This window comes from Ascaphus truei, chromosome 7, assembly GCF_040206685.1.
Source record: "Ascaphus truei isolate aAscTru1 chromosome 7, aAscTru1.hap1, whole genome shotgun sequence".
In the NCBI taxonomy this organism is placed as follows: Eukaryota; Metazoa; Chordata; class Amphibia; order Anura; family Ascaphidae; genus Ascaphus; species Ascaphus truei.
In genome coordinates, this window is record NC_134489.1 from 81,751,548 (window position 1) to 81,771,717 (window position 20,170).

Here is a 20,170-nt window from a genome sequence, read left to right on the forward strand (position 1 = left end):
CCATGCTATCTGTGGCTACTAGTTTGCTTCCATCCTGGCAGTAAGCCCTGGTACGATCAAGCTGCCTGTAGTTAATATGGGGTTTTCCCCCCTCTTTGGTGCTGCACTTGAGTGACTGCGGGAGGCGGTGACATCAGGCTTGAGCATGACCAATCATGAGACAGACCTGGTGCCCTCTTCCTGGCTGTACTTAAGGGCAGTGCCACCCCAAATTCAGTAGTGACTCTACTCCCTTGAGAGAGGCAGGTCACACAACCCAGAGCCTGAATATTGGGCCTTCTCTGATCCTCTTCCCTATGGGGGAGAGTGAGTGTGTACAATACCTCTGCCTCTGCTAGAGGGGCAGGGAAAATCTGGGACTGCTGCAGGTGCCATTGGCCTGTAGTGAAGGTCCAGGGACCATCATTCTGTGGGTAGCTGAGAGTGACTGTTGTGGGCAGGATCTGCCATGTTCTGTGCTGCACAGAGAGAGACAATAAACCGTTCCTGTTAATATACCACCTGCCTGGTGTGTGATCTTACTGGGGGGAGAGGTAACCGGTTCTACCATGGGAGATCACCTTCAGTTCCCTGGAGCCTATGGCAGATGGAGGCACTGCACTGCTAAAGAATATGTAGGGTATGAACCCCAGAAGGCTGTTCCTGTGTCCCCACTACCACCGGCGGACGACTCAGCCCTCCTGTTACCAGCAGGTATCATGCACTACTCAACCGGTAACGGCCAAATCTCCCACCGGGTGGGGAAAACATGTTACATATATTACTACAGCTGAACCCCATTATAACTAGGTCCTTGGGGTCCACGGAATGAGACAACGTTATAACTGGGATCGCGTAAATTTCGCTGTGCGAGTACTTACCAGCATCTGCATTTTTCTCCTCTCTGCGGCTCTCGGCTCTCTCCGCTCCCTGCCGTAGACTTCTTGAGTGCAGAGAAGGATCATATGACACAGACACATCTCCCTACACCACGTGGAATTAAAAAAAATTCCTTTAAACATTCAATACTTTATTGCTAATAGACACATACACACACCCCTACACCATGTGGGAGTTGAACATGAATACGGCAGGGAGAGGAGAGAAATGCAGAGGGGGAGAAATGCAGATGCCGGTAAGTCCTTGCGTGGTGAAAGGAGGTGTTTTTAAATCGAGAGCCACATTTAGACCGCGTTATATGCGGATCTGCGTTGTAGCGGATCGCGCTATAATGGGGTTGAGCTGTACTATTATTATTATTATGCTATTTATTTGGGGCATTATAATGACTTTTCCTTGCTAGCCATTTTGACATTTTTAACCTCTGATTTTTGCGTTCCATTTGCAGACTTTTCCCTTATCATCATTGGTGTATGTCACCACACACAGAAGGAAGCTGTCTACAATAATATCATGACACGGTATATACGACAAAGATTTAGAAACAGGAAAAATCTGAAAGCACAAGAGCCGGAAGTCCTGCTGCCTCAGATCCTAGGCCTGACTGCTTCTCCAGGGGTGGGAGGAGCCAGAGTCAAGGAAAAAGCTGAACTGCATATTCTGAAGGTATTCATTCTTTATTGAAATATGAATTTGTAATATAATATTGTGTATTATGTTTATGCAATAAAAATGGACAACTTGCACATGTATTCATGTGGCAGTGATCATTGTCAGAAAGCAGAACCTTGTTCTGTCTCTTTGCAGGTTCCCCATGGCTAGGGGTGACCAGATTTGTAAAAACCGGGACACATTAAAAAATTGTTTATAAAACAAATTACATCACCAACTGCAACCCCTCCCCTTTGTCTCTTTCTCCCCCCACTCCTTCCATTCTATATCCCCCTCCTCCATTCTCTATACCCCTCCTCCATTCTCTATACCCCTCCTCCATTCTCTATACCCCTCCATTATCTAGCCCCCTCCCTCTATTCTCCCCCTCTCACCATTGTCTCTCCCCCTCCACTCTCCCCCCACACCCTCTCTTCCATTCTCTCCCTATCCCTCCTCTATTCTCTCTCCCCTCCCTGTCATCCCTCCATTCTCTCCCCCTCCCTTCTCTCTTCCCCCTCCCTTTTTTCTTTCCCCCTCCCCCTCCCTTCTTTCTTCCCCCTCCCTTCTTCCCCCTCCCTTCTTTCTTCCCCCCTCCCTTCTTTCTTCCCCCCTCCCTTCTTTCTTCCCCCCTCCCTTCTTTCTTCCCCCTCCCTTCTTTCTTCCCCCCTCCCTTCTTTCTTCCCCCTCCCTTCTTTTTTCCCCCCTTCCCCTTCCTTCTTTCTTCCCCCCTCCATTCTTTCTTCCCACCTCCCTTCTTTCTTCCTTCCCCCTCCTCCCCCCTTCCTTCTCTCTCCCCTCCTCCCCCCTTCCTTCTCCCCTCCTCCCCCTGCCTTCTCTCTCCCCTCCTCCCCCTTCCTTCTCTCTTCCCCCTCCCTCTCCTTCACATTTCCCCTCTCCCTCCCTATCCCTCTTCCTCCCTATCCCTCTCCCCTCCTCCCCCCTTCCTTCTCTCTTTCCACTCCCTCTCCTTCACATTTCCCCTCCCCCTCCCTATCCCTCTCTTCCCTATCCCTCTCCTTTCTCATTCTCCCTCTCCCTCCCATTCCCTCTCCCTCCCATTCTCTCCCCTCTCCCTCCCATTCCCTCTCCCCCCTCTCCCTCCCCTCTCCCTCCCATTCCCTCCCCCATTCCCCCTCCCCTCCCTTCTCTCTCCCCTTTCTTCCCTTCTCTCTCTCTCTCTTCCCTCCCTTCTCTCTCCCCTTTCTTCCCTTCTCTCTCTCTCTCTCTCTCTCTCTCCCCTCCCTTCTCTCTCCCCTCCCTTCTCTCTCCCCTCCTCCCCCTCCTTCTCTCTCCCATCCTCCCTTCTCTCCCTCCCCTCCTTCACATTCCCTCCCCTCCTTCACATTTCCTCTCACTCTCCTTCACATTTCCTCTCCCTCTCCTTCACATTTCCTCTCCCTCTTCTTCACATTTCCTCTCCCTCTCCTTCACATTTCCTCTCCCTCTCCTTCACATTTCCTCTCCCTCTCCTTCACATTCCCCCTGTCCCTCTCCTTCACATTCCCCCTCTCCCTCTCCTTCACATTCCCCCTCTCCCTCTCCTTCACATTCCCCCTCTCCCTCTTCGTCTCCTTCACATCCCCCCTCTCCCTCACATTTCCCCTCTCCCTCTCACTCACATTCCCCCTCTCCCTCTCCTTCACATTCCCCCTCTCCCTCTCCCTCTCTCCCTCACATTCCCTTCTCTCTCCCCTCCTTCTCTCTCCCCTCCTCCCTTCTCTCCCTCCCCTCCTTCACATTCCCTCCCCTCCTTCACATTTCCTCTCACTCTCCTTCACATTTCCTCTCCCTCTCCTTCACATTTCCTCTCCCTCTTCTTCACATTTCCTCTCCCTCTCCTTCACATTTCCTCTCCCTCTCCTTCACATTTCCTCTCCCTCTCCTTCACATTCCCCCTCTCCCTCTCCCTCTCTTTCACATTCCCCCTCTCCTTCACATTTCCCCTCTCCCTCTCCTTCACATTCCCCCTCTCCCTCTCCTTCACATTCCCCCTGTCCCTCTCCTTCACATTCCCCCTCTCCCTCTCCTTCACATTCCCCCTCTCCCTCTCCTTCACATTCCCCCTCTCCCTCTTCCTCTCCTTCACATCCCCCCTCTCCCTCACATTCCCCCTCTCCCTCTCACTCACATTCCCCCTCTCCCTCTCCTTCACATTCCCCCTCTCCCTCTCCCTCTCTCCCTCACATTCCCTCTCTCCTATATATACTGTATATATATATATATATATATATATATATATATATATATATATATATATATATTTATATTTATATTTATATATATATATACATTTGAAAAAAGAAAAGAAAAGAAACATGCGCACACCTAGTGCATTAACGTATAACAAAATGTTTATAGAACATTAAAATCAGTCAAATGCCCACTCACAAAGGTACAAAGTGTAAAAGCAGGTATGAGATAGGCTCTCATTAGCCAGTACTGCCGTCCGATTTTAGCAATGGCGTCCTCTCCTGTCTGTCCTCCGTGTAGTCAGATAACCGGAAGTGACGTCCCTCTGGCTGGGCGCCCTGCACAGGAAGTCCCTCCGGAAACCAGCAACTCTGATTCTTCAGTGCTGGCCAATGACACACCGGGGGAATTGGATCCAGCGTCTCTCACACAGCAATTGCAGAGTTCGTGGGAAAGTGACAGCCTCAATCTAGCCATGCCCTACGCGTTTCGTCATCTATGATGACTTCATCAGGGGATACCCATTGGATGCCCCTCCACAGTATTTATAGGGAGATAATTTGCATAATTCAATCAATTAAAAAATTATATAATTAAACAATTTACAACCTTAAAACATAGTTCAATGACAATCGTAATATAGTGATTATGAGGACCACACTGAATCATTCCGAGAATGAATCCAAATCATGACATAAATAGCTAATACATTTAATAAAATTAAAGATATAAATAGCTAATACATGACCATATATATAGTTATATATATATATATACACATACACACATACACCAGCCATCATATATACATACCAGCCATTATAGCAAATGGAAATATTACTGTATGTTCATTTGCATGTCTTAGACAGGTCTGCAACCGTGTCTTTCACCATTATCGCACAGCACTTCCACTGCAGCAAGGGATTCTGGGAAATGACATACAAATGAGCACACAGTGCCACCTTTTGTCTCAAGCTCATATTACATGAGCAACCCTTAAGCAAATGCATGATGCTTTAAACACAGCTTTTAAGCATAGGCTGGGGTGAGATGCAAAGCCAATAAACCCACTCACAGACATGTTTCAACCTTGATGGGTATCATCAGTGTGAGGTTGGTTGTGCTGGCTATGCTGGTTTGAGACTAAGAGTAGGTATTCACCACACATTATTAAGGTTATGGTGGGTAAAAAAAAGTGACAAACGTTGAAACAAATAACCACCAAGGAGTTAATAGTGACCAAGTCCCCCCCCCCCCCCGTCACACTACTCCCTCCATAGAATCCTCTAAACAGCGACAATTATACTGAGAAATGCCCCACACCCCTCTCACCCCTCAAAACAATAAATCCAGGCGGGTGAGTTGGAACCTCACTGGGGATGGATCTGCAGAGAGAGGGAGCTAGGATCCCTTCCCCCTCCTTAAATACTCTTCTAATCCCCCACCCCCAATTCTAAATTCATAGGAGAGGGGCCCTTCAGCCCTTCAATCATGCCACCCCTCCCCCTACTGGTCCAGGGCTCTCTATATGTTAGTATCCCTTATGTCAATATCCTATCTGTTACTATCTGTATGTATATACCTATTGCTGATGGTGAGCTGATCATACTTATTTTCTAATTCTACTTAGTATACTGTATGTTTCCTATTGGAATGTGTTAATGCTTCATTTCTCTGTAGTTTAGAATCCTAAAATCATGACAATGTGTGAGCACTGCATGTTTGGGCCACACTCATTGAGAAAACATTGTACTGAGTAACATCCAGAGTCATATTAACTAAGCATTGCTAAGTAATAAGACACTCTATGGTGCTCTAAGGCACCTTATGGTCTAGTCATTTTTAGACCAAACAAACTATTGTTTTTTTCTATTTTAGATATGCGCTAATCTTGATGCAGAGAAGATCATGACTGTTCAAGATCATGCCGCTCAGCTAAAACATCAAGTAAAGGAACCATGCAAGAAAGTTGAAATTGCAGAAGAGAAAAAGAAGGTATAGAATCTAGATGTATTGTTCATTTAATTATAGACTGATATGACTCATGTATCTGTACCCAAGAGTAAACCTGTTTACTAAAAGATAAACATATTGGTAATTAAAAAGCAGTGGGACATACATGGGGTTGCAATCAATAATTTAAAGCCTAGAAAAACGTCTTTGAGAAGAAGCTTAGGGCAAAATCAAGTTTGGCTCCCAGGCCATATTATTGGGGTGTTGTGTTTCCTCCTGACACCTACTATGACTTTCCTATATTCCATCACAACATTCACACTACATAGTTGGCATTCAGGACCATAGCAGATGTCCCTTCAATGTATGTGTATAAAATGACAATATTGTGACTTACTCATAGATGAGGTGTTGAACAAGAGGATTTAAGCTTTGTAAAGTACACTATTTCTATGATATGTTACAGAATATTTATGAAGCAGATATACAGTATACAGTATGCATGGTTTCAACGAATGTTTCTACTGCTTCACCATGTTCTTGGCACTTCTACTGTTAATCTATTTATGGAAGATATGCAAGACAATAGAAAAGACAAGTATTGCCTTCCCATGAGAAAATAGCATTTCTTAAAGCAGCAATCCTGCTTTTCTTTTCTTCTTTTTTTTAGCATTATAGGATTGAAGTAGGTGGTTTCCGGAGCTGAACTGAGGTCATTTCAGCCCTGAGACCCCCTGTTTCCTGAGATACTTACCTCCATAGTGGGTGCCGGCAGCAGCACCGGCTGGGCTACAGTATGTAGGTTTATCGAAATGGCAGATTTAAAGCTCCTGCATAGCATGGAACAATAGGAAGCCGTTAACGCCATCCCTTGCATTTAAACATGTGGAGCTGCTACTGGCAGTATCTCGGCAAGCAGGGGGTCCCCAGAGCTGAAATATATGCGGTTCAGCTCTGAAGACCCCCTGCTTCTCATCTATTACGAATAAACCCTGTATGTTCTGCTTTAAATGGCTGTAAGTAACCTCTGGGATCTGTATATATGTAATGCAATATGACACATATACTGTATGCTCTTTGTGTCACATGTTATCAAAGAATAATGCTTAACTACTGGATTTGTTTATATTGTCCACTCCTCGATCTACTGTACGTGTTTATAATATACTGTATTCACAGAATCCATTTGGAGACAAAATTAAAGAGATAATGTTGGAGATTCAAACCTACAGCATGCTTTGCCCGACATCTGAATTCGGAACGCAATCTTATGAGCAGTGGGTAGTTCAAAAAGAAAAATCAGGTACAGTATGTGCTATTGAAATAGGACACTGCCCAATCAGGCCGCAGTTAAGTGTTTGAGTTACTGCTTTAGAGGCAGTCCACTTCCAAAAAAAGTATTTAATAACTTGCCAATACATTCACACTGCTGCTTTAATTTCCATTTTCTACATTGCTTGTCTAAGGCCTGCTTGTCTATATCGTTATGTATTATTATATACAGCGGCTAAAGAAGAAAATCGTGTAGAACACGTTTGCGCAGAACACCTGAAGAAGTACAACGATGCTCTGCTGATCAGTGATACGATTCGCATGGTTGATGCATTAACTCACCTCTCAAAATTTTACAATGAAGAAAAGAAAAAAACATTTCTTGTGAATGAGGGCAAGGATGGTGCAGTGACTGTAATCACTGATGAAACAGATACATTTCTTATCAATTTATTTTACGGTAAGTTCAAACACCTATTCAAGCAAACACATCTCATATACTGTAGCTGATATCAAATACAGTAATTCATATCATTGTTTTTTTCTTGAATGTAACATTGAATATATTATTGTAAGCCCTTGGTATTCCTGCAAAAAAAGAAATTAAAATGAACAGGAATATGAAGAGACCCTGTCCAAGGTCACAATTGTGAGCATACAGTATAGTAGTCTGCTGATATTGGAAACATACCGCACAAGCTTGTAAACACACGAAGAGAATGACAAAGTCACTGTAAATTGTAACCACGTCTTCTTTATTTTAAGCAGCAGTCCCCCGATATGGTGTCTTTTTCTGTTTTAAATAAACCAAAGGGTTCAACAGAGTAGAAAAGAGGAGATAATCACTAAAATTGCAAAATATATTCAATTTATAAAGACATAAAATATCAAGTACAAGACTTACAATAAAAACGGATCATGTAGATCCAAGTACACCAAACAGGTAATAACACAACCGGAACGTCCGCAGTCTAGGCAAGTTCCCCTCTCCGGATCGCAGTTGACTTTTGCTGAATGGAAGTTCTAAACCGGCATCTCTGTGTGGTAGTTCCTGCACTGGTGTAAATGCTGCTGGGCGTATTGCGTTGTCACGTAATGCCCAGCATGCAATGGCTCTCCTGCAGGTTTCGTGTCACATAAGACACTACGCCCCCTGACATATGTGAGTGTTCTCTAGCCCCGCTGTTCACGGGGACGGGGAGCAGCACCGAAGAGAGATTAAATCGTGGCGGCCAGCGCGCACTTAACTTTCTACTTCACCAGAGTAGAACAACATTGCTGTTACTACCAGAACACCTAAGTTTCTTAGCCAATGCATCAGCAAAACATGGACATTGACCAGGACAGGGAATCATGTATTGGCTCGACAGCAAGGATGCTGATACTTTTTTTAAATCACAACGCATTTAGCTGGTTCATACTTGGTGAACCAAGGGATTCCCAAAAGTAAGAGCAAATCGTTTTGCCTTCTTCTGAAAAAATATTTGTTTTTAAAAGTGTTGCCTTTAAAGAGCAGTTAAAGCAATATCCTACATTTGTGTTTTTTTTTTAAAATAAATCAGTTCTGTAATACAGTATGAAAAAATATTTGTAGCATTTAAAAATATAAAAAAAAAACATGTTTTAAAGACATTTTTAATGTTTCTAATTTAGGAAGCATTTCCAAAGTAATAGCCCCCTTCCCCTTCTGATAGGCTCTGGCTCTTGAGCCCCGCCCTATCTCTAGCAGTGAACCAATTGTATCTAGTAACTGCCTAGTCAATCAAATTCCAAGAACTATATTGCCCAAAATGCTGTGCAAGAACTGAATTAAATAGCCTAGAACAAGCAATTGATTACAGAAGAACAGATTGATCTGCAGCTTAGCTAATCACTTGTCACTGTGCAGATTGTATTGATGCACATAATGAATGGGAAAAAATATATATACACAGTATATTTTAAAAAAAACGTCAGCTTGAATTGCAGCTTTAATTCATATAAATCATATGTGAACTATCCAAAACAGCTAGTGGCAATACAACTTGCACATACCAAAGGAGGAAGTGTAGATCTTGAATTACTTATCAGTAATTAATAAAGGGAATTACGTATTCCAGATGATTGCAGCATGGCCAATTTTTCTTAATCGCTTCAAGTTGTGAAATGAAATTGCAAAGCTTTTTTTAAATATAATGGAAAAGCAATAGAAAACTAGAAAGTGATGAATATCTCTTGATTGTACATACAGAACACGAGAAGGAACTGAAGCGGCTGGCTGGGGAACCAGAATATGAGAATGAAAAGCTGGTGAAACTAAGAAGGGCCATATTCGAGGAGTTCACCAGGAATGGAAAAGCCAGAGGGATTATTTTCACGAAGACTCGGCAGAGTGCTGTCGCCCTAAGTCAGTGGATCAAAGATAATGAGAAATTTAAAGATGTGGGCATTCGTGCTCATTACCTTATCGGGGCAGGGCATAACAGTGATTTTAAACACATGACTCAGGTATGAATTATTGTTGATATCTATCCATGGTAGAAACATAGAAAAATGTAATTTGATGGCAGATAAGAACCACTTGGCCCACTCTCCCATTTTGCTATCTGCTATAAAACTTCAGACCCTATTTGATCCTTGGCTTTCTTTTGTATTTAACATACAGTAGCCATATGTCTATCCCAAGCATGTTTGAATTCCCTTACTGTATTAGCCCCTACAGCCTCTGTTGGGAGGCTATTCCATGTACAGTATCCACCACCCTTTCCATGAAGAAGTACTGTACTTCCTCACTTAGCCTACCACCTTCCAACTTCAAATCATGATCTCTTGTCCTAGCACTTCTCTATCTCTGAAATATGCTTTCTTCCTGTACCTTATTGAAATAATGTATACATTTTAAAGTGTCTGTCATATTCTCCCTCTTCAACCTATACATATTAATGCCCATTAGTCTTTCCAGATATATCTTATGCTGTAGATCATATACCATTTTAGTAGACCCCTTTTTTCCAACAATCTCCAATTTATTTACCGTACATCCTTCCGGAGATATGATCTCCAGAATTGAACAGAATTCTAGGTGAGGTCTCACCAATGATCTATAGAGTGGCATAACCACCCATCTCTTTCTGCTGCTAATGACTCCATATACAACCTAACAACCTGCTGGCTTTCTGCACTGCTTTGTTACATTGTTCACCTACTTTTAAAGCTGCTGAAATAATAACGTCCAGGTCCCTTTCCTCTATAGTAGTTGACATTATAGTACTATTAATCGTACATTTGCCCTTAGTACTTTTCGGATCTAAGTGCATTATTTTGAACTTTTGGGCATTAAATTGTAATTGCCAAACTCTTAACATTCCTCCAATTTACCTAAATCATTTTGTTTTGGCTAAGTGAGTGTCAACTCTGAGTGTCAATCCTATTGCAGATCTTTGTGTCATCTGCAAAAAGGCATACTTCCCCCCCAACCATATATAATGTCACTAATAAAGATATTAAAGAGCACAAGTCCCAGTACAGATCCATGAGGTACTGCACTGGTCACTGGTCACATTTCTCTCCTGAATGTCCTAAGTGCTCTTTCTCAGTCTCTTTTTCACACACTCACTCCACCAAAACCCATATTTCAGGGTCTGGATGGAAGTAACGCCACCTGTCATGTTATTTGAAGTAACATGCCAATGCTAATGAGATAACTAACAGTCCTTGTTTTGCACATAATTAGCTTTGTGGAGCATAATGCCTGTTAGCGATTTTGATAACAGTACAATATGAGCCCCAAATTAACGGAGCACCTAGAGTCCAATCCCAAGCATTGCACCTTGTTTATCAGTCTGTTACAGTATGTGGGACAGTGTAAAATGCCTCACTAATCTAGGTAAGCTACATCTACTGTTCCATCTTGAGTCACCTAGTCAAGAAAATCACTTTCAGTAGGTGTGTTTGGTATTGTAGTCTAAACATGAGACATTGTTTATGAAGATATGGGTTTGTGCTTATATATTTTATATAGTTCTTGTTGACTTATTCACCATTCATTACTTGCAGCTCTGGTTCCCAAGATATTATGCAGGAGGATCACAAAAGCCAATTCACGTTAACTGCCATTAATTTGTATGTGCTAATATGCAATATAGCCACTATCGCTATTTTGTGAATCTCCCCCACCAAAGATTTTAATATCCTGAACAAGAATACTTGTCCACACCGTTGTAAAAATCAGAGTGCTAGAAAAATTTTTTTTGAAAGGGTTCCAAAAACGATGTCCTCCTCCCCTGTTCTAGTCACTTTTATAGATACTGCCCAGGGACGGGGGGCACATCTTCATTTTAGCTGATTACATCGAAGGGAAGAAAGGAGTGCCCGAGGTGCAAAAAAAAAAAAAACTATGGTGTCTTTAGATACACACCATTTAAATTCATGGATCTTCAGGAGGGCATTACAAGTGAAGTTACAGGAAGACTTGGGACTCAATCATTACCTTCTTTTTTTATTGTATATGAATTTTGGCAACTTACATTGTTTTGTTTTATTTTAGAATGAGCAAAAGGAAGTGATTAATAAATTTAGTACTGGAAAGCTTAACCTACTAGTTGCAACTACTGTGGCTGAAGAAGGATTGGATATCAAGGAGTGCAACATTGTTATTCGATATGGTCTTGTCACCAATGAAATAGCCATGGTACAGGTATGTATAAGCACTACAGACTACATGAGGACCCTCTCTGTTAAGGTGCCCGCAAATGTGGAGTATTGAATGTATGATTGTGGCAAATAGCGGTTGTTGCAATGTTAAAGCAGGAATCACCTCAGAAGCCTAAATGACTCATATATTGCTAGTATCTTCCCCCTGAGCATTTCCTGCTCTTTAAAACAACAATAATAATAATAATAATAAACATTTAGGGTGGGATACATCCACTTTGACACTTAATATTTCAACTAATCATATCTTGTGAACAAAGTATCCGATTTTTTTTTGTAAAAAAAAATAAGAAAGCTTTTAAAGTAAATATAAAACTAACATGCCAAAAAAAGGCGATCAGCGCAGACTGATGCTTTGATGCAAGAAAAAGCTTATCTACCATTTTTATTGCATCATCTAATAAATTGTGGGTGTTTTTGTACTGCATATAAGTTGTTTTAGGCATCTATCATTTTATAATAATAATAATTAGGTTATTTTGCTTTGGATTGATAATATAATTTTTTTTTCTCTGTGTGTTTTATTTTGAGCCTTTGGGAAACAAGATTTCTTTTTTCTGTGTGCTGCATCCTTTATGGTTTATTATTTTGTACTGGATTCTTTCATCGTCGGACATAGTGACAGCTTGACATGTGAAAATACTGTTAATGTCCCCCATAATGTTGCTGCCAGAATCAACACACATTCTCAGCTAGCTCAAACTCCTACACCCACCACATCATGAATATATGTTTATGTCAAAAAAAAGTGCTACTGGGCGTGGCAAATGTATACAACAAAAGACAGAGGTGCCCAATGCTACATCAAATTGACAAAACATATATATATGGTAATAAGTACAAAGTTCAAATACTTCAATAATAATAATAATTACTTGGTTATTTAGTTAAACCCTTTAGCCAAAGCGTTATAAGCCTGCATACCAAACGTCAAGGTATAACCAATAATGCAGGTCCTACACTACACTGTGAACCCTTCCTTTTACCTCTGTATGAGGGGAAAGAACCATACTAGGTCCTGTTCTTGCAGCAAAGTGAAAAGACCTCCCAAGTCCCTGTTTGCTGCAAGAACAGGACCTATTATGGTTTAATGCACTACATCTAATGCACTAGCCAGGGTTTTTGTCAAAGCCACATCAACACTTTACACTTTGAGAACCGACAAAACATTAGAGCTCATTTTTATAGTATCATTTAATGCATTATCCATACATCACCAGGCCCGTGGACGTGCCCGAGCTGATGATAGCACCTACGTATTAGTGGCTTCTAGCTCATCAGGAGCTGTTGAACATGAAGACGTCAATGAATATAAAGAAAAGATGATGAACGAAGCCATTCTGACAGTGCGGGGAATGGACACCAAACTCTATGCAAAAAAGGTATTTCAATCATTTTCATCTTTTTTTTTTTTTTTTTTTTTTTAAATGTGACAATTTTTAATACACTTTATATATTGCAGCATTTTACTGTTTCGTGTTCCACTAACATAAGAACAGAGGTATAATGTCATCTACGCAACAGAAGTCGCTATTCTAGTGGTTTTTAACCTATTTTTTTGTGAAATCCTGGGTTTCTTTTGCCTTAAACATCATAATTCTAATTTTAGAACCACCCTGTGGTCCTGCTAAGGTGCAATATTTTTTTTGTATAGCATTCTGCAGTTCTTCGAAGGTTGAAACCCCACTGTTCTATACTACAGATGTAGCAAGACTTAGGGCTCAATTATAGCAAATGCTGCAAGGTGGCAGCCTTTATAAGTGACGTCACCCAGCACTGCCGCTGACCAGCATAGTGATTATACCAGGGTGCCGATGGAGAGCAGGCAAGGAGGCGTGGCGGAGGCGTGGCCATGAGCGGTTCGCCCCAATTGGTTGGAACCGCTCACATGACGCGGCCGTCGCCAGCCAAGAACAAATTTGCAGATCGCGCCAGGAGACAGCCGCCCTGCAGCTCCACGTGGGCGCATGCCACAACAGGTATATGTGCTGCTATTTTTTTTTAAGTTGTTTTTCAGGCGCGTGGCTCTGCTACACACAGCGGTGCTGTGCGTTTTCCTGTATAATCACGGCCTTACACTTCCTGTGACCACGAGAAGGTGAAAGACGACAACTCTGTGAACACGTTGTTGTCTGCGGGTCGGCTATAGTCACACGGAATTAATATAATTATGTTAGTGCCATTCTGTATGTGTGGCCGGCACTTGGCGCACTGAATATCTTCGCTATGATACTCTGTAGCCGTAAGGTGGCTGCAAGGAAACCGCATATTGCATATAAATGGTGGGGATTTACAGTTGGTGTTTTGCGGTACTGAGAATAGTAAGTCTTGCTAAATCTGTATACCATTTTTTTTTTCAATTCCCCTTTAATATATGCATCAATACAATCCACACAATAAGTAATTGGCTAAGTTGCCAACCGATCCGTTCTCCTGTGATCGATCACCGAAGATTCGGCTCAGGAGTTCACTAAATGGCCATCAGTGCAGCAGAAGAGGACCAAGGATGCAAAGTTCTGTGGGGAACATGATTTGACCAGGCAGTGACTAGATACAATTGGTGCACTGCTAGAGAGAGGACAGGGCTCAAAAAAGGGGTATGCCAGAGCCTGTTTCAGAAGAGGAAGGAGATGTGACTTTGTTAATGGTTGCTATAGAAACCAAAAATGCTTGTTACATTATAATACATTAAAAATGTCATTCCAAGTTGCTTAAAAAGAAATGCTACAAATATTTTCTCTTAGTACAGAACTGATTTATTTAAACAAACACACATGTAGGGTATTGCTTGGTCTGCAGCTTTAATACATCAATAACAACTCTTAAGGATTTGTACGGCCAAGTTATTGTATTACTAAATAGTAAAGTCATCACCTACACAGCATTGTTTTTATTTTTAGATTGAAGACATTCAAATGCAGAGTATAATGGAGAAAAAAATGAAGAAACAGAAAGCTAAGTGCAAAATCTATCAGAATGATCGATCAAAGATTACATTCCTCTGCAGGAAATGCAGCAAATTAGTGTGCTCTGGAAATGACATTCAGGTGATAGATAACATGCATCATGTGAATGTGGCAGAAAACTTCAAGTAAGTGTTTCGGGTTTATAAAACCGTGGAATAGCATATACTGTAGCATCATTTGTATCTTGCCCTTCTAGGCCTTAATGTATTAAGCATTTTGCTCCACTTTTTGACCCAAATACATCAGCTTGCAATTTGGAGAATGTCAAAAGGAAGACTTAGGGACGAGGTACATGATGCACACTATATAATAATGTGTACGAAAGTGTGCTCCTGTGTGTGTCACTTATTCTCCATTTAATCTGCATCACAAAACATAATTTAAGGTGATAAATACTCCTAATACTGTGCTCCTAAACATTGTGCAATGTGTCAAAACACACGTTGTCTTGCTACATACTGTAGACCCCTATGCAGCTGAAAATGACACTTTGCAACCTTTACAGTTATGCGTTGAGTTTGGTGCGTTGACTCATCTCCAGTCCTGAAATGACTCTGAGTATTTCTAATTGAATAAAACCCTTGTTGAGGTATATTGAAAGGGACAAGAGAAATAAAAGTGCGTAAGAGCACATCTTTACAAAAAAACGTGACGCCATGTGATGTCACGTTGGTGACATCTGGGGCATCATTTGACGGTCATCAGAGGCAGAAGGGAGGGCGGGAGCAAGGAGGAGGCTGCCACAGCTTAATGCCTAAAATTGCACACAGTAATACACTTTAATAAAAAATATATGTTCCACTTGCCTTACAGTTATATTTTTATATGTGTGTGCTTGGGGGGTTACACATAGGCTGCACACCAAAAATCTGGGTGCTGGCTCACTCCGTTCCCAAGTTAGTAGTCTTAATGGAACGGCTCCTGTTATGCAGCACTGCAGGCAGAGACAAGCCTGCAAAAAGGGGACAACAATGCATAGAAGGGAAAATACTACATGTGTGGTGCACATAAAGTTAACCCCTTCAGTCCCAATGCGAATTAGGATTAATCAGCCGAGCATACTGCCTTTATTAATGCGCTGATTAATCCTATTTTCACCACGGTGAGCCTTTTAAAGACTATCCTTGGCTGTTCCATTATAATATTATTTCAAAAAAGGCACTATTTTAAGGAGTCTCCAATGTTTCTTTATAATTTGTTTATTCTTTAAATCCTGCTTACTAAAATCAGTAATAAATATAGGGATCCTAACTGATCCTTAATGTTCCTTTGTATCTCAAAAGTGTCAAAAGTGTTTCATCAGGTACATTTTTACTCCTATTTAAAGATGTGTTGACTACCTCAGGAGCATATTCTTTCTCCAAAAAATCTTTGGACTAGGACATTCGATTTTTTCTCAAAATCCTCAATTTTAGAACAATTCCTCTTAAAGCTGCAGTTCGAGCTGCCGTTTTGAAAAAGTATATATATTTTTTTCACATTCAATATGTGCATCAATACAATCTGCACACTGACAAGTGATTAGCTAAGCTGCAGATCGATCCGTTCTCCTGTAATTGATCGCTTGCTCAGGGTTATTTAATTCAGTTCTTGCACAGCATTCTGGGCAATGTAGTCCTGGAATATGACTGACTGGGCAGTTACTGTAGATGCAATTGGTTTACTGCTAGAAAGAGGGCGGGACTCAAGAGCCAGAGCCTATCAGAAGGGGAAGGGGGCTGTCACTTTGGAAATGCTTTCTAGATTAGAAAATTAAAAATGTCTTTAAAACAGTCTTTTTTTAAATTTTCTTTTTTTAAATGCTACAAGTATTTTCTCATAGTACAGAACTGATTTATTAAAAAAAAAACACACATGTAGGATATTGCTTGAACTGCAGCTTTAAATCTTAAAAAGTGCCCATACGGAATGTTGTTGAGCCAATTTTTTGAATGGTTACTTTTATATTCTAGATAAGAATTGATATCTACCTGTTTGAAAAGTAAGATTCAGATCCAAAAAATGTTGTTCCTGAAGGCTATTGTCTTCTGAAAGTACTATATTTTTGTCATTGGAGTTCCGATCCCGACCAAACAATTCAAATATCGTCAATATACCTGTTATAACCCTTGACATGCTCTCAAAATTGATTAGTCTTCCAGATATAACTTATCTCTCAAAACCCCATAAAGAGCCTAATGTAATTAGGAGCAGAACGACTCTCCATGGCTGTCCCATTGATTTGTATATAAAACGGATTAAACAAAAAATAATTGTGATTTAAAATAACAGGAATACTATCCAAAATAAACTGCTGTTGTCTCTTAGGTAAGACATTATTAGATTCCAAGTTTTTTCCGGACCACTCATATATAATCTGAATGACAAATACAGGTAAAAGTGAGGCCACATCTAGTGTGACCCACCTGTATCCCTTATTCCAATCAAAAGATTGCAACAAGTTAAGAATGTCCATACTATCCCGCAACTAGGAAGGAAGTGAACTCACCAATGATGAAAGAAAACAAATCTACATACAGTACTCAGATAAATTTGCAGTGATCGAATCTATCCATATTGAAATTTGACCATTGGGTTGTAGTCCTACAGTATATTGCAAGCCTGTCACCTGATTTCAGATCATTCCGTATTAGAGTAGAGACAAAATAGATTAGTTAAAGTAGTAAGCAGATGTTCCCAATATTTGCTTTTGTCAGTACAACATCCCTATTCATACTGTATTAGTTTCCCATCAGCAAGCGTACATCTTTATTTTAATGTTTTCAATTGTCGCCTCTTTCATTGGATAACATCTTGTTACAGATTGTTATCAACCAGACAGTGTTAAGATGTTTATAGTATGTCATTCTCTCTCACTAACAAAGATAAAATATGTCTGAACGTTTCTAAAATATCCTTTATTTCTTTTTTAGAAAATTGTACATTAAATCGGAAAATAAAACATTGCAAGAAAAATTTGCAGATTACCAAACAAATGGGGAGATCATTTGCAAGGACTGTGGAAAAGTAAGTGTAACATGCATTGTAATACAGAAAGGACCGCGGAAACTGCAATAAAGATATAGGGATTACTGGTCTTGTACAACAAAAAGTGAAGTAAGCATAGTCGCTAAATTTGAACAATTGGTAGTAAAGCAAGCATGCTTTTGTGGTCCTAAGTGTTGTAAAACAAATGGTAAAGCAAGGGCAGACTCTAGTGTTCTAGGTCAAGTTTTAAAGTTATGATAGTCATCTGCATTTTACAACAAGAAGTAAAACCGGAATAGTAACTGTATAATGCATTGAACTACACGTCTAATGGCAGCATAATGACTAATATTGTACTAGAGGAAGACAAGTTCTCATTTGTAGAGTATTACATTAAATGTGTCAAGCATGGCCTCTTGTATTATACTTTACTATAAGAAGCAACTCAAAACTTCTTACATACATAGGTGTTTCCCAATGAAGAATATCCAAATATTATTATTGAATATGTATTTATTTATAACATGTTTTACCAGGAAGTAATACATTGAGAGTTACCTCTCGTTTTCAAGTATGCCCTTGGCACAGAGTTATGAGGACAGATACATGGATACAAATACATGGGTACATTAGATGAACAGGGTTATACATTATATATAAAGACATTGCATTACATTAGGTGAACAGAGTTATTCATGAAATTGCATGAACAGTTAAAGCTAAAATAAATGCTAGGCATATGTAACCGTTACAGACCACATTCAAATGTGAGACAGCTTTAGTTTTGAAAGAACTTAGGCTGTTGGCAGTTTAGAGAGTCTCGGGTAGATTGTTCCAGTTGTGGCGTGCACAGTAAGAGAAAGAGGAGCGACCGGATACTTTGTTGAACCTTGGAACCATGAAAAGTCCCTCGGAGTAAGATCTCAGTGATAAGTGCTGCGTGTGGTAGGGGCGGGAGCTTGTTTAGATAAGGGGGTAGCTTGCCCAAGAAGTATTTGAAGGCAAGACAGGAGAGATTAACTTTGCACCTACACTAAAGTGATAGCCAATCTAGTTATTTTAGCATTTTGCAGTGATATGTGTTGTAGTTACATTGGAGGACAAATCAGCATACTGAATTGTAGAGAGTATCTAGTTTGCTAAGGTGAGTTTGGGGTGCTGTGCCATATACTATGTCCCCATAGTCTATACAGTAATTGGTATTAGCATCTGCTCCATAGTAGCTAATGTTGTAATACAGGTGTTACAGAAAGTATTTACAGTACGAAACACAGAAAGAACAGTCACTGGTATTTGCTTGAAGGACATTCATTACACATCGTGTGATTTTTTCCCCCCCATCAAACAACAAATTGTAAAAGGAATAAGCAAGTTTTCAAGTACTAATATTTTTCTGTTCATTGTGATTATTGTCACTGTCACTTGAAAACATTTTCAGAACAATTTTTTTTTTTTTGCAGACATGGGGAACAATGATGGTACACAGATGCATTGATCTACCTTGCCTAAAAATTTGTAATTTTGTTGTTAAATACAAGGATAAGAACTCTACCAAGGACAACGGCATGTATGAACAGTGGAGTGAACTGAGAATCAAGTTTCCAGAGATTGATATGGCTGATCACTTTAATGATGATGATGATGATGATGACTGATAACACATGTAATGCGTGCCTCTTATCCAATACAGCATGTGTTTCATATACACCCATATTTTCTAAACAAAACAACTTTATTTTTAACTATTTTTTTAGGAAGTAGTGCATTTTTAACAAGAGTTTCAGTTATAATCAGAGAATTGTAAAATACAGCATATCCATTTAAACTTTCCTCCAGAAATGCGATATAAAATATGATTTCACACTTTAAGTAGACTTTAAGCATATTAATAAATTCTACTATGACTCTAATAGTTTGCACAATAGGAATCTTAAATTTGCTGTACAAACATGCAGAACAATTATATTCTATGTTCTGAAGGTGTTATCTTGCTCCTTTTTATGCATATAGCCTGTTTTAATTTGTGTGCATTGAACACATACATTTGACATTCATTACAAATGATTCACATGTATATATTCAATGTGTACAGTACTTTGTTTTAAAGGTAATATAGTTCACTACAAAAATAAATGTTCCTTCACACATGATGTATAATAATAAAACAGAAGCTTAGGTCAGAAATAGTAAGCCCAAATGACCAAATAAAGAACATTTTGTCAGTACCACTATACACAAAGTGAATGTATTAGCAATCAATAATAAAATAAGTATAACGTATGCATCGTTTTTATAATAATAATTAAGTGGGTTCACAATTTAATTACATTTAAGTGTATTCTTTTAATTTGTAGTTCTGTTTCCAATGATATGTGGGATTTCATTATATTATATCTTGCACTGATCATATGATAAATGAAGAAGTCTGTTTTTAAAGTATTAAGGGTGTAATTCTACTGTATATAGTCCGAAAGGCCGTTCAAGACTTTTTCAGCCCCAATTTAAAATAATGATTGATTAAATTGTCCAAAAATGTCTTGAATGTCCACTTCGGACAATCTATATCTATAAGTCTTAAATAATGTTTGTGTGTGTAT

The 20,170-nt window shown here is 40.0% G+C and overlaps 1 protein-coding gene across 3 annotated transcripts in view; it reads left to right on the plus strand.

Annotated features, from left to right (window-relative positions):
• Positions 1 to 19,855, plus strand: part of IFIH1 (interferon induced with helicase C domain 1) — a 73,739-nt gene extending 53,884 nt beyond the window's left edge. For all 3 annotated transcript variants that reach the window (XM_075609212.1, XM_075609213.1, XM_075609211.1), the window contains 10 exons: positions 1,328 to 1,545; positions 5,602 to 5,718; positions 6,856 to 6,979; positions 7,181 to 7,408; positions 9,179 to 9,435; positions 11,474 to 11,623; positions 12,861 to 13,022; positions 14,541 to 14,731; positions 17,519 to 17,612; positions 19,034 to 19,855. In XM_075609212.1, the coding sequence (XP_075465327.1) occupies positions 1,328 to 1,545; positions 5,602 to 5,718; positions 6,856 to 6,979; positions 7,181 to 7,408; positions 9,179 to 9,435; positions 11,474 to 11,623; positions 12,861 to 13,022; positions 14,541 to 14,731; positions 17,519 to 17,612; positions 19,034 to 19,228 (1,736 nt within the window). In that variant the 3' untranslated portion in view covers positions 19,229 to 19,855. The remainder of the gene's footprint in view (positions 1 to 1,327; positions 1,546 to 5,601; positions 5,719 to 6,855; positions 6,980 to 7,180; positions 7,409 to 9,178; positions 9,436 to 11,473; positions 11,624 to 12,860; positions 13,023 to 14,540; positions 14,732 to 17,518; positions 17,613 to 19,033) is intronic.
• Positions 19,856 to 20,170: the final 315 nt, after the last annotated feature.